The 14,282-nt window shown below is 36.0% G+C and overlaps 5 protein-coding genes across 5 annotated transcripts in view; 2 read left to right on the top strand and 3 right to left on the bottom strand.

The window, feature by feature from the left end:
* The window catches only part of RHIMIDRAFT_253656 (uncharacterized protein), a 1,959-nt gene extending 1,287 nt beyond the window's left edge, over positions 1 to 672 (bottom strand). The window contains exons 1-2 of the mRNA XM_023611036.1: positions 289 to 672; positions 133 to 233 (exon numbers count right to left, since the gene is read on the bottom strand). Of these exons, the coding sequence (XP_023471020.1) occupies positions 133 to 233; positions 289 to 667 (480 nt within the window). The 5' untranslated portion in view covers positions 668 to 672. The remainder of the gene's footprint in view (positions 1 to 132; positions 234 to 288) is intronic.
* A 3,693-nt stretch (positions 673 to 4,365) lies between these two features.
* RHIMIDRAFT_5882 (uncharacterized protein) lies at positions 4,366 to 4,993 on the top strand. The gene has a single exon (XM_023615441.1). The coding sequence runs from the start codon at positions 4,614 to 4,616 to the stop codon at positions 4,935 to 4,937; it is 324 nt and encodes a 107-aa protein (XP_023471019.1). The 5' UTR covers positions 4,366 to 4,613; the 3' UTR covers positions 4,938 to 4,993.
* Positions 4,994 to 5,099: 106 nt separating this feature from the next.
* On the bottom strand, positions 5,100 to 5,655 carry RHIMIDRAFT_253651 (uncharacterized protein). The gene has a single exon (XM_023611035.1). The coding sequence runs from the start codon at positions 5,540 to 5,542 to the stop codon at positions 5,372 to 5,374; it is 171 nt and encodes a 56-aa protein (XP_023471018.1). The 5' UTR covers positions 5,543 to 5,655; the 3' UTR covers positions 5,100 to 5,371.
* A 2,976-nt stretch (positions 5,656 to 8,631) lies between these two features.
* On the top strand, positions 8,632 to 8,897 carry RHIMIDRAFT_5867 (uncharacterized protein). The gene has a single exon (XM_023615437.1). It carries the CDS (start codon positions 8,673 to 8,675, stop codon positions 8,853 to 8,855), a length of 183 nt encoding a protein of 60 aa, XP_023471017.1. The 5' UTR covers positions 8,632 to 8,672; the 3' UTR covers positions 8,856 to 8,897.
* A 411-nt stretch (positions 8,898 to 9,308) lies between these two features.
* On the bottom strand, positions 9,309 to 10,489 carry RHIMIDRAFT_210206 (putative RFC3-DNA replication factor C, 40 kDa subunit). Its single transcript, XM_023607170.1, has 3 exons — positions 10,337 to 10,489; positions 9,621 to 10,280; positions 9,309 to 9,573 (listed from the first exon to the last, which is right to left on the bottom strand). The coding sequence occupies exons 1-3, from the start codon at positions 10,482 to 10,484 to the stop codon at positions 9,350 to 9,352; spliced, it is 1,032 nt and encodes a 343-aa protein (XP_023471016.1). The 5' UTR covers positions 10,485 to 10,489; the 3' UTR covers positions 9,309 to 9,349.
* Positions 10,490 to 14,282: the final 3,793 nt, after the last annotated feature.

Here is a 14,282-nt window from a genome sequence, read left to right as displayed (position 1 = left end):
CAAATTAAAGCGAGGATGATCACAGGTAAACACAAGACAGACACAATGGACCATCTGGCAAGTGTACCCAATGACCGTGAGAGATTTAAAGGAAAAAAAAAAAAAAAAAAAAGGAAAAAAGGAGAGTCTTACGAGAAAGATGGCAATGAGCGAGATAATAAGGGGCCTTTGTGTAAGATTTGGATGCTCTGGAAAATATAGTTGTAAAAGGACAGGGATAGTATCGCCCAGCACTAAATATAAAGGGTATTAGCTGAATTCAATAACCATTACGCAATGATCATTTACAGATATAATAACTGACACATGCACCAGCAGCTTGGATGAGAACAAGAAAGTTTAAGAAATGATATCCTGCTCGACCGATGGTATGCTCCATAAGTGTAGCCAATTTATAAGTTCCTGAACGCATTCCTGATAACACAAGCATGTGCAAACCTAATTGAGAGATAAAAGCAACGAGAAGAGATAAAAAGAGGGCGGGCCAGAATCCGGCAAGATAGATAGCAAAAGGTAATCCAATGATACCAGAACCGACTGTTGAATTGACTAAATTAAAGGCGCTTTCAATCTCTGACCGTGAGCCATATCCTGGTCTATTGCCTTGTAATAAATCCCTTTCGGCCTCTGTTAACTCTTCTGGTTTACTCTGAGTTGATCCATACATTATTTAATAAAGAAAAAAGAAAAAGAAAGGAAGAAAGCTACTAAAATGCATATCGATTACCTTTTAAAGAATATTTTTAATTTTCGACATTTAGTCCATGATTGGTCTAATATGAGAAAATGAGTCATGAGCGCATTTAACAATGTGTTTTAAAATGTTTAAGGGACAACAATGTTATGTAACAATAGATTTGACAGTAATGTGACCCATGTTATTTTTATACATAAAAAGAGAGAGAGAGAGAAGAGTGTATACATGTAATGGGGAGGGAAAGGGGAAATGTGTATGTGCGTGTGTGTCTATGGTGTATACATAACATAAGTGAATAATAAAAACAGACAAGGAAAGTAAAACGAGAAGATTAAGGCTTTTTTGCTACATATGAATACCAGTCCATAGAAGCATCATTTTTGACACATTGAGCACAAAACATCTCCACTCTGTGTTTATAATCTTCAATATCTAATCCTAACATTGGTCCAAGTTGGTCACCGGCTTGTTCAAATGAATTCAATATAAACAGCAAAAACTCCTCAGCCAACCTTCCACCTGAACCTACAAAAAAAAAGGGGAGTTAAAAAAGGACACTAATAAGCAAATATATTATACCATAGTGGATCGTCTTTTTCTTTGTTTCAATCACTTGAAAGTTTTGCTGTGTAAGTATAGTTCCCATCTTTGCTATTATATCAAAGTCAAAGTTATTTGCTGATGATATATTACGTACTTTTGTTTAAAAAAGAAAAAGAAACGGTTAGAATTTTTGAAAGGGTGGACATTGGGTATATGTACTTGTTTCAATAAATGATTCTATCATGACAGTTCCTGAAGGTTGATTATGTATATCCTCAACACGAATGACACCTCCAGGCTTTAATGCGCGAAATATATCTTGGATGAGCAAAGTCCAGCGTGTAACATCAAGATAACCGGAACATGTTCTTAGATGAACGTAATCGACGGAATTATCTTTAAATTTTTCAAAAATTTCGTTGTAAGGCAATCCTCTTTCAAATGTGACATTTGGCAAAGGAGGAAAATCTTGTAAAAAGCTATTAGGTATAATCTCGATACCAAAAAAGCGGCAATCTGGGTATTGAGTAGCCAAATCCTACATATCATAAATCAATTATTTATCAGACCTCATTCTATCTCTTTACCATCATCCATGGCCCAGTACATGAGCCCATTTGAACAATAACTGCACCTTTTTGTAGTCTTGGTGCCACAGTCGGTGTAACGTTTCTGGAGTATTTTTTAAATAAGATTGTGTTCAATGTATGTTTTTGATATTTATAGTTTACCCTCCAAAAATAGTCTTTAAAGCAAAGTGGAGCTAGTATGGTTGTCAGTAATGAAACGCTACTTGAATAATAAAAAAAAAGACTTACATTGTAGTCATAGTTTTTTGATTCCCAATCCTTGGGTAAAAAGAAACTATTGGACTGATGCGAGTGAATGTGCTGTTTTTCAGAAGTTGAAGGCGAAGAGACAATTGAAGGTGAAGAATTGATAGCCGAAAATCGATTGATGATGCTCGACTGGTTGCTCATACTTGTGTTTGTTTTGATCGGTGTCGCTGGACGTGATATATCATTACTATTGTGAAGAACAGAAGGCTGGATCTTATTACTGCTATCATTACTACTGCTGCTGTTATTGCTATTGTTGTTAATGTGCTTCCCATGATTTGATCTTGTTGACACTGACTGAGGTTGACTTGAGGTGGTTGAAGTTGAATTTGTAGTTAAATATCTTTTACTATATAACTTCATGTCTTTTGTACTCGAGCTTGACTTCTTCTTGGACTGACTGACCCCCATAGTGTGTTTTGTGTATAATAGAAGAAAGAAAAAAGAAAGTAGAGTATGCGGAGATAACATAGTTTATATTCAACAATCACCTCGTTGCTTGTGCTACATTAAATCCAAAATAGTGAGGCGATTACAAGCGATTCAATGTATGTGTTACCATGGAGAAGCTATCACTGCGACCAAGCTTTTCACACTTTACTCCTCTTTTGCTGTCAGGGTAAAGAAGAGGATATCTTAAAAATAATAGCATGCCGTACAGTTTCCAAAAGAAGGCGATGATTCAAGCTTATACAAGGATAACTTCTTCTTTTTTGCGTAATGCTTATAAATTATTCAAAAGACGGCTCATATTGCTCCAAATTTGTGAGAACCCGCTGAAAGTATATACTACATCCTTTTCTTTCAGTTGATTTCATTGATTATGTGCGTCGGCTTGCCTAATCATTATTCTCATAGTGTACTGTAAAGACATTATTGTCGTGTTCACGTAAGAAGTAATAATTGCTGAGCTAGTTTAATGTCGATAAGGGCTCAGTACAAATGGCCATAAATGCTAACAATTCCGCGATTCAGTGTCACAACTGTGCAAAGATGTATTGATACACAGTTTATTTTTGTGATAATAGACCCACTTTATGTGGAATATCCTTTTCAATATCAACAACCCCAACCATAATATGACTTTTTTCTCGTCACGTTCATTGAGAAAAGGTAACCATTATGTTAGGCATATCCAATAATTCTGATAAAGGACAATATCGTTTTCGAATGCAAAAGATGAGGCCTAGAGTACTCACATAAATTAGGAATAAATCAGAAAAAATAAGCGAAGTGACCTAGGAGATATGCCACTGGTGTCAATGACTTGGGCCGCTTTAATAAACAAAGCGTTTTAAATAAAAACTCTTAATTTTTCTTGTTACAAAAGTATGAAGGTGTTTTTCTTAAGGAATCTTAGAAGATAAAGTTCTCTCCAGTATCATGCAGCAATTTTTGACTGAGCGCCTACGGAAAGAAAAATGTAAATTGCTTACAAAGGTCTCAATTGATGACATCAAGAAGTCATACAGCTTTCAGCAAACAAGGAATTTCGCTCAATCATGCATAGAGAGCTCACCATATTCGACTATTTATGAAAATGCCGTCAACACCCTGTACGGCCAACATTATGCACACATACATCAGGAACAATATAGATTACACTGACAGCACTCTTTCGTACTATTTAAGGACTGGCCTGATATTTGCGTGTCCTTTTTACCTTAACCCCTACTTCAAGTAAAACGATTACCTTGGTTTAATTAATACACTGGTACAATATCTATTGCGTGTGTAGTGTTGTCTTTCTAAAAGAGCACATCTGGCTTTGAACGGATTCTTCTTTTATAAGGACTTAACAAGTATTCCACGTAAACTAAAAGGCGTGAGCAAGATAGTCAAACATATTTTTATGAAAAGTGTCAGACATATGATGAAACATCCTTTGAACTTTTATAAATCCCTCAGACTGTATGAACCATTGTGGCTTATATCACTTACACTAGCTAAGGTGGTATTCATTAAAGATACTTGGCTTTGTTGGTCATATAGAATGTTCTTTTTTCTTCTTCTTCTTACATTATACGTAAAGAAGTAATAGACAGCAAAGTAATAATTAAAGGCAAAACTATCCGAGTGTATAAAAGCGTATTATATACATCGGGTTTATTATTGATAGCGCTGATTGTCATTCTTTTTTAAAGGGTAGCTCTATTGTTGGTCTAGTGTTTCACTATGATTATTGATGTTGCTAGCAACTGTAGTATTATTATTATTGTCATTATTGCTGTTACTGCTACTGCCGCTATTGTTACGACCCATGTGGTGACGGTTATCCTTTTTTTGCGCCTGTATTTGAATGATTGGAAACTGAATGACCCTTGGCGTTCTTTTCATCTCAGCTGATTGAGAATCGAGCAAGTAATTGTGTGTCTGAACTGTTAATGATCCCTTTCGTAATAGCTTGGAATAATCTAGGATGTGTTATTATATGAATGATCCTTTTGAAAGAAACTTACGCAGTCCACATGCATTACACAACGTTCTAGCTCCGTCTGGTCCTCTTCGCCATTCAGGTGTTTCTGTTGTATTACATGAATGACATCTTTGCCCAATCATGTTACGTTTCTAAAGAAAAAATACGAATTAATCATCTTTCAATAGTAAATGCCCTCTTTACATTTCTTCTTCGATATTTAGGTCTCATACTACTATCTTGCAAGTTTCGCGCTTGGCGGATCATTTCATATTTACTTGAATTAGGATCATCCTATGATCTAGTCAGTATTGTATTTGAATATACCTGGCCCCTACCTGTAGTGAACGCATGGGTTGCGACGATGGGAATGTGTTGTCTATTTCTTGATCATGATATTGAAACAGTTGATCATTTAGTGTCTTTAATGATCGCATCATAGATTCTGCTGTACAGTATACAAGATCAACAATTTTATTTCGATCTGTTTCAGTCAGAGCATCTACGCGATATCGTGCGATTTCCTTATGAATCATTGTACATTGTTCATATACCTAATACGTATTAATACTGCAGTATTGAATTAAAATTACTGGATTTACCTGTTTTAACAATAGTCTATCATTTTCTGGCTCTGGTTCACAGAAGCGCTGTGTTAATGGTGGTTGAGGTGGGGTAGGTGGATAATCGTGATGTACTGTGGACGAAGAAGGTTGAAATGGCAAGGGATGATGATGAGGTTGTGGTTGATGATATAGGTATATGTTGGGTTGACTTAATTTATTTACATTATATGTGAGCTCTGCTAAAGAAGGAATAGGTAATCTACTCATTGTTACCTGTAAGCTATTTCAACTATTATCATTATCAATTTGTTTACCCTTCACTCTGTTTTTCTTTATTGTCGCTGTTGTCACAGCTGCTACTGCTACTGCTACTATTGTTGTTGTTGTTATTGTTGTCGTTGCTGTTATTTGTAGTATTTCTTGTGAATGCTGGTAATGCTGATTCCTCAGAAATGTCTAGGCATAATTTAGAGACATCCATTAACTTCTGCTTATTATAACTTCTTTTAAAGTTATCTGCATAAAATAGGGAAAAAAGGGAAAAGAGAGAGAATAAAATTAAAAAATAAAAAAGGAAAAAGGGAAGAAAGGGAGCAAAAAAAAATGAAAAAAAGAGACTTTGTAAGGCAGAATAACATGTAGCAGTCACAGTATAAGCGATGCATCGATCTGGAATCGACAAATATACATTTATAGAATAAAACGGATCTCTCCTTATCATCTTTCGATCGTGATAGGCTATTTAAGGGATGACCCTTAGTCTCCAATGTGCAATTCTGGTACGATTATTGCATATAGTCACATGTTCTTAATTTAGCTTTTTCTCATAATCAGTATTGATGCAATTTAACATATACGCTTGACCATTTTAAATATCTCCTTTTAAATTATCGGATCAACAACGTAACACAATTTCATGGATTCATTCATTACAAGTAGGATCTTGATTCTGTCATACTCTATCCTCGAGTAATTGTGATTGAATAGCCTTTTATGAGAAAAATTGAGACACGACTGTACGCTGTCGGAATATAAATTATTCCTGAAATAACCTCGATTCCTGGAATGCTACACCTATCTACCAAAGGTTATGACAGAAACGAGATCTGACTGTATAAAGCTGTGTTTAGTCATTTAAAAAATTTATCAAAGTTAATAAGCGAAGAACTCATATTAGGCTTTATTTACAGAAGTTACTTTTTCACGCACGTGTTGTCTCTAAGTGAGAGTAGAAATGCCTAAACCTTGAGACTTTTTTTTAGGAGTGTCCTGTTTGTTTATTCAGAAAATGCAAGATTAAAGGAGTTACAGAAATAAAAGATACAGGTACTTTTTTGTATTAGTTCAAAGGGCATATCATAAAAAAATTATATAGCCACTGGTTAGAGAGAGAGAGAGCTTGTTGAATGCATCCATCATGAATAGTATCATGAGGCCGACAGGATGATGGAGGTTTTGGAACAAACGACAGTGACAGCAAGCATATAAAGAGAAAACTTGAGTTTATAGAACATGATGGTGAGGGGCTGGAAGAAAATGTCGTTGGAAATATCTGGTACATGTGAGGGATTCGTCTGCAGAACTACACCCGAAAACGTTTATAAATAAAGATTAAAGCCCAGAGAAGCGCGATCATGCGGATCAGAGGAGGATGATAAGGATGGTTTTTATCATCAGCAACATGGCCAAGTTTTACAAAATGACGATCAATTCATGGTACTTCTATAATGAAGCCCCTTATGTAAACAAACTTGCTATTGATTTGTATTTAATGGAAAAAGAAAAAAGGGGGAAAGGAAGACACATACAGAACTGCTCATTTTTTTTCATCTGTGCACAGCCTGTGTCACCTTTTTCTGTGGGAGGTTACTATGGCAATATCCTGGTAACAGAAAATAGATTCGTCTGGTTTGTAAAAGTAGCATCAAAGCTGTATTACTATAAAACAATTTAAATAATTAAGATACACAAAACCTAAGTATTTAATTTCAATTGTTTTGTTTAGGTAATTTGAAATAAAAATGTGGACTTTTACATTGAAAAGTATTTATAAAAACACCTCCATCTATTAGTGTATAAGTACAATAAACTCGTAATGTTGAATTAATTAGATATGATTGCCTGAGGTGACATGAACTATCCACAAAGGTTAGGGTTTAATTTTAGCGGATGCATAGTAGTTTGAGCCATTCATAAGGTATTTGCTGGTGATTGTTTATCAAGTGATCAGAGCAAATAGAAAACAGGTTTAAACCTTATTATGAAACAGTTTTTTGTGTTAGGCATTGTATCGTTGTTCTCACATAAACAAAGGGCCTGCCTTATCAGAGCCTACTCTTGTCCTTTGAGACTAATAACCCACTTTTTTTTATTCCTGAGCGTCTCTGATAAACACTGGAACTGACACCAACAAAGCATTGAAAATCTATATCCAAGTTTAAGTTTGATACTATTCATTTACATAGAAAGCATAGAACCTCAAGTTAAACAACCCCTTTTCGTTTCACGGGGCTTTCTTCCTTATTCATGTGAGTGAAACCTTCGGATTTAAAATGGAGCAAAAAAGCATGAATAACCCTCAAGTACCCTTAAAATATGCATCCCCTCGCTATTTTTAGTATTTGGCTATCGAGATATTGCCACCTCTTCTTTTTAGCCCTTTCCTAAACCTAATCAATATGCACCTAGCCATGTTATGTTGATGTATAGTAGTCTCTGGGAATAAAAGTAGTCATGTCGAACGAGATATTCCAAAATGGTTGCTCTCTCTCTCTGTGTGTGTGTGTGTACGTGTGTGCTTTATTCCCACAAGATTTTGGAGCTGTACTTCAAAAAAAACCCCATTGATCGTCAGTCAGATGTACAAATTATTCGCACACTGATAAAAATGATAATATCAGACAACAAATAATGATAAAAGAAAGTCCATCAGAAGCAAAAGAAGGATGGATAAAAAGAAATGATTAGTAAATCAGTTATTAAATTATAAAGAAGTGGATTTATAAGAGAAAAAAAAAGAGAAGCAAGAAAAGTGAGTAAAGTTGTTACAGAGATTGTTAATATCTTGCCAAAAGTGCATTAAAAGGCGCCGGCGATAACCAGCCCGGAGAAAGAAGAGAAGAGCAAGAAAGAGAGCGGATGGGACCAAAGTTTGGTAAGAGCTAAATTACCCCCAGCTAGCACCGGTACTGTTTCGATTTTATGATCTATAGAACTATATATCAATTTCTTACAAGAATAAATAATATAACATACCTTAGGTCCAGCTGAGGAATAGTTGGTCTTACTTTTTGGTCCAAAGAAGAAAAGAAAAAGAAGTCAAGGTCAGACTATTTATATGAAGTCTGTAACAACTTTTTCAATTACGTATTCTTTACAAGTGTTGACCACATTTATCTTTTTTCAAAAACATCAAGCTCGTTTTATGTATTATTACATGTTGTATTTTAAACAATAAAGAAGCCATAGAAAACAGCTGAAGTGTTGACTATTATTGATCTTTTAACGTGTGCGAATAGTTTCTGAAAAAAGTGTATAAATTGACAGTCCAGATGCACTGTAGACTCATGGTGCCCCAAGCCATTCCTGACCCACTGTCCTTCCTTTTAAATATGCTACCTACCAGGAAACCTCGCTCTCCTAACACAACACTCTCGTGGAGCATCCGCTGGTCAGCTATATGCAGAATCCTATATGAACTCGATTACCTATATCACGCTAAGCTTCCGCCATCTCCGCCCACTCACCTCGGGCAAAGACTCTTAGAATGGCTTCTCTCTTCTCCTTCTCACTAGTGTATCTTACACTTGATCTCATTCACTCCTTCCAAAACATTTTTATCCTTCATCCTAAAAGGGTTTTTTGTCACCACTATCCTTCCTTTATGAACTGCTTCGGGCGGGAAAGATGTAATATTACAGTCGTGCGCCCAATACTGGTTTTAATCATTTATAAGAAAAAATCTGTTTAAACGTACACCATATCCAGAAAGAGATATCGCTCTGGCTTGTCGCTTTTTCGTATAAATTGTATTATAAGATTGCAAAAATGCGACTTTACTTTCTGAAAAGACTGTATAAATTGACAAAATAGGAAAAGGAGCTAAAGAACTAAACGGTTTAATAGGATAAATTAAAATGACATGAAAAAAGCCAAAGTTATTGCTATTGCTATTCAAAGAAAAAGATCAAGATTACTTTGATCTGATTCATTTCAGAATAGCTTAAAGAATGCCATTGTCTTTAAGACAATTTAATTTTACATTATTAAACTGGTTGACTTTATTGAATTATGCTTGTACTTTATCAGTTGCCAATTTAAACACTCCTATCATTGCCCCTAGTTGCACCTTTTCATTGCCTCCTTCTCCTATTCTGTACTCGATTTCTGCTAGTTTATCAAGAATAAATATTCGTGACTCAGTAGGGAATTCGACAGTACGCGCATAATAATATATTTCACTTAGGATATCTTGAAGTGCTAATCCTGTCTCTCTTTTTAATTTCTCAATGTCTTGAAGAAATTAGCTTAATAGACCCCAAGTAAACATGTACACTTACTCGAGTAGGCCGTAGTAAATTCTTCTGTCATGATCCATTTAAAGATACGCTCAATATCCTGCGGGTGTGGATGCCCAGTACAGCTATAGATAGCATTTTCATCAATTCGATCATATGCAGCATGGCATGCTTGTAAGATGTTGAGTGCGCGACGCATATCTCCCTTTGAGAGTCGGAGCAATGCCTTCTTGCCGTCCTCGGTAAGGTCGATTTGTTCTTGATCTATAATTGTCTGTAATCTTGACTCTACTTGTTCGATCTCCAAAGGTGCAAATCTAAAACGGGTACAACGTGATTGAATGGCTGGAATGATCTTGCTCACGTAATTACAAATAATGCAGAATCGAACGTTTTTGGTATACTTTTCAATAATTCGACGAAGTGCTGATTGTGCTTGATTCGTCATGGAATCAGCTTCATCAAGAATGATCAACTTGAATCCTGAGCTATAAATATTTCGAGTACTAGCAAAGTTCTTAATTTGTTCTCGCACAACGTCAATACCACGATCATCAGAAGCATTAAGTTCGAGGATCATGGCCTTGAATCGTTCGCCATAAAGCTTCCTTGCACATGCCAGAATGGTGGAGGTTTTACCTGTACCGGGTGGGCCATAGAAGAGTAAGTGAGGAAGTCGTTTAGCTTCAATAAATGTTTCGACTATTACACGTTAATATGTCGTCCTTATATATATATATATGTATATATAGGTTTACTTGTAGAAGTGATGTCTTTATGAGACACGAGATCATCGAGAGTGGTAGGACGATATTTCTCCACCCAAGGCAAGTTGTCTAATTCTGGTTTTATAAGAGCGCTTTTGCCTTTTCCTTTCTTTAAGCTCTTGATTGAATCAATTTCCATAGCACTCATATTTCTAAAGAAAAAAAAAAAAAAAAAAAAAAAACTCCCAGTAAAAACGCGCCCAACTTATTTCGTGTCTAAATCTTTTTAACGTGTCACAACATTTTCTTGCATCGAATCTCTCACTCTCTCTTTCTCTGTTATGTTGCAACATTTACTAAGCTATCTCGGCCTCACTCTATGATAAATAAGCCGTTAATTACGATATAGTAAGACAAGGACCTATGATAGCATGTCTGCTAAAAATAAATAGCAATCCATTCAGTGAGCGTGAACGAGATAAGTAGATATGAACAGTTCAAAATGACACATAGCACACTAATCACTCTAATATATCACTTTAATACTCTTTGAGATAATCACGCTATGCATTCTCCATGGCTCATGTGGAGGTATTAACCCACGCTCACCATGTATGGTTGAAGGCGCAAGTGGAGGAGGACTGCTCTGCTGTTCTAAAAGATTCCCAAAAGAATTTCAAGATGAAACTGTCATGCCAGAGAACGGATATCCTCTATATAGACGAAGGCGAGTACCTGCTGAGGAACAGAACAATTACTTTTATTCTATAAGGCCATCTGGAAGAGTTGCTTCTGATTTCGTTATGGACAATAGGTGGGTTGTACCATATAACCCGTACCTATCCAAAAAGTACAAGGCACATACAAGTGTTGAAATTTGCGCTGGCATACAAGCAATTAAGTATGTTAACAAGCACATCTATAAGGGGTTGGATAGAATAACTTTAGAAATCGAAAATAGCCAAGACGAAATAAAAAAGTATCTTCAAGGAAGATATATTGGCCCAATGGAAGCTGTTTGGAATATTTTCCAATTCAAAACCCATGAAGGAGATCCCACGGTGATCAGCCTTCAGGTCCATCTACCTGGTGAACAAGCAGTCTGCTTTCCTTCAAATGCGTCAGCAGCAGAGATTGCAACGATTTTAGAAAGAAGCAAGACAACGTTTATGGCCTTTTTTAACTATAATACAAGAAATGAAGATGGAAGGTCATACCTTTATCAAGAATTTCCTCAGCATTTTGTCTTTGATGAAAGGTTAAAACGACGGAGGCCTCGCCAGCGAGGCTTTGCCATTGGCAGAATGCATCACTGTAGTCCTATTGCAGGTGAAAGGTACAATATTCGTTTTTTGTTGACTAGCGTCCGTGGCCCCAAGTCTTTTGAGGACATAAGAATGGTCAATGGTGTGTTGTACCTGACGATCAGAGAAGATTGCGTCGCTCTGCACTTGATCGAAGATGATCGTGAGTGGGATCGATGCTTTGCAGAGGCAAGACTTTTTGCAAAAGGTAATGAACTACGAAAGCTATTGTCACTGCGCTCTTGCAAGCCGAGTTGAGCAATCCACTAGCGCTGTGGGAAAGATACTGCAATGATATCTATAACGATCTCTCTAATAGACTTATAAACCTATTAAGTGATCATTTCATGACCCAGCTCCTTCAGCAAACATTCATGAATGACAATCCAGCTATTTACTACGGCTTCCATCTGCTTAATGACAAATTGTGGGGACACGGTAAAAGCCTCCAGATGTTCAATCTGCCTAAACTTCTCTGTGATTGGCAATCCTTGCTCGAGAGCCATGGTGGTAGGCAAAGAGAGAGAAATCCTCTCATTAGAAGAGCCTTAGATTTTGATTCTATTCTGGCCTTGGCCGACTTCAACAGAATGCATAGCCAGCTTAACCAACAACAGAAGGATGTATTTAATACCATCGTCCGCAAGATTGAGTCTGATCCTAGCAACAGCCAATTCTTTTTGCAAGGGTCCACCGGCACAGGCAAGACGTTTGTGTACAACGCTCTTTGTAATTACTACAAGAGTAAAAATGAAGTCGTCCTTAATAAAGCCGATGGTTTACACACTGTTCCTATAGAATACTTACACAGTTTAAACCCTACTGGCTTGCCTCCATCTAAGCATGAGTTCAAAGTTGGCGCACCAGTAATGTTATTAAGAAACATTGACCCAGCAAGAGGTCTATGCAATGGTATTCGCTTAGCATCTTTGACTAATAGCTGTAGTAACTTGAAAATGGATAGTAGAACTCTATTTAAGCGAGAATAAATACATCAATGAGGAGATCAAGGAGGGAGAGAAAGGGATTCTGCTATTGAACAATCATAACCAATACCTTGACAAACATATCATACATTTGTTCGATGAAACGCCTACATTTGAACCACTTTAAGGACCGGTCGAGGCATATCACTTTCTTAACACTTTGTTATTTATAAATGATGATTATAGTCATTCTTCTGGCAACTGCTAAATAAAGTGTGTCATTTATTAAGATATATTGTGTGTATCCAAATGGCACCATTGGCATAAGTTAACACTAGAGGTAGTATAATAGTGTCATTATGGTTTCATTGTTATAGCCATCATACATTTATCTTGGTATCATTCAACAGTATTCTCTGCTTAAGGGTACTAAAAAGAAGCATGACAAAAAAAAAAGCTCAGGAAGGCAGCAGCATCGTTTTGCTTAATTATTCTTTTCATAAAATGGACAACAGTTTACAAGAAACAAAAATGTAAGCATACCTTTTGTCAAAATAGAATATTAAAAAATGCCGTTGAATTATATAAATGTGAGCTGTAAAAGAAATACAAACCAAGAGAAGATCAGGACAGTATTATAAATCGAATAACTTGGTAAGCAGCATCCAGTGCTTTTATAATATAGTTTTGTGGATGAAGCGACTTACAAGATAGCGACTTATCTCCCAAAGTAGAATGGCCGTATAAAATCTTTAACGAATAATGGTTACACCATTGTCAGATATATCAAAAAGTCACCTGGGGCAGAAGTCTTTAACAAGCAATGTCATTAAGGTTAAAAGAAAGACCATTGGTGGACGTGATCTTTAAACCTTGATATCACTGGTGACACCCACGGTAAAGTATCAGTATATATTTCAAAAATATTAACGTTGGCATTCGGTGTAGGAAAGACAAACAGTTGTCAAGTTGCTGACATTGATACTCTTTTAACACAGATTAAAGCAACCATTGTCAAACTTATTGCCGTGTACAAACGATATGATTGTTATGGAAGGTTTAGAACGACTCAAGATATTTGAATGCAGAAATAATCGATACCAGAAGAGAACCGTGACAAGAATATAATTTTATTTTACTTCTTTAGTTTCCTCAATTTCCATTTCTTTTCTTCTTTCAAATGTTTTCTTACTGTCATCCGTCCTTTTCAATCAGTTATTGATAAAAATAGGCTTTTCTTTTAGGTTACATTGATTAGCCTCGATAAAAGAAGGAGAGTACACGAAAGCGTCATTTCAACGTGAAAAAAAAAAAGGATACCTACGTAGTGTTTAGCAAAACAACTGAGCTGGAAATAAAATGACAAAGTATTGAATAGAATGAGACTATACACTAGATGTCTCATAGCTTGTAAGTAATGTTCTCTTTGTCGAGAGACTTTTCTCGTTTCTGTTTTACTTTTTGACAACAAAGTTAGAAACTGTTTAATAGATTCAGTTTAGGAAAGTATGGAGAGGGAGAGTGAATATACTTTTTCTATATCATCTGAGCTATGAATAGAAACCTTATCCCTCTTCGATATTGTTTATAAATGAAGAGTAACCCTCAGATAAGGTGCACGGCCAAGCCTTTTTTTTTTTTTTTTTGAAACAGGTAAATTACTTGTGACCACTAAAGTATAAAAACTTAGGTGATGATAGGTCTTAACAAAGACACATACCCTTTACAAGAGTAGGTGACATAAGAATGGTGTAACCACCTTTACGT

The sequence above is a fragment of the Rhizopus microsporus genome (genome assembly GCF_002708625.1).
Source record: "Rhizopus microsporus ATCC 52813 unplaced genomic scaffold scaffold_1, whole genome shotgun sequence".
Lineage (NCBI taxonomy): Eukaryota > Fungi > Mucoromycota > Mucoromycetes > Mucorales > Rhizopodaceae > Rhizopus > Rhizopus microsporus.
This window is presented reverse-complemented; position numbering and strand designations above follow the sequence as displayed.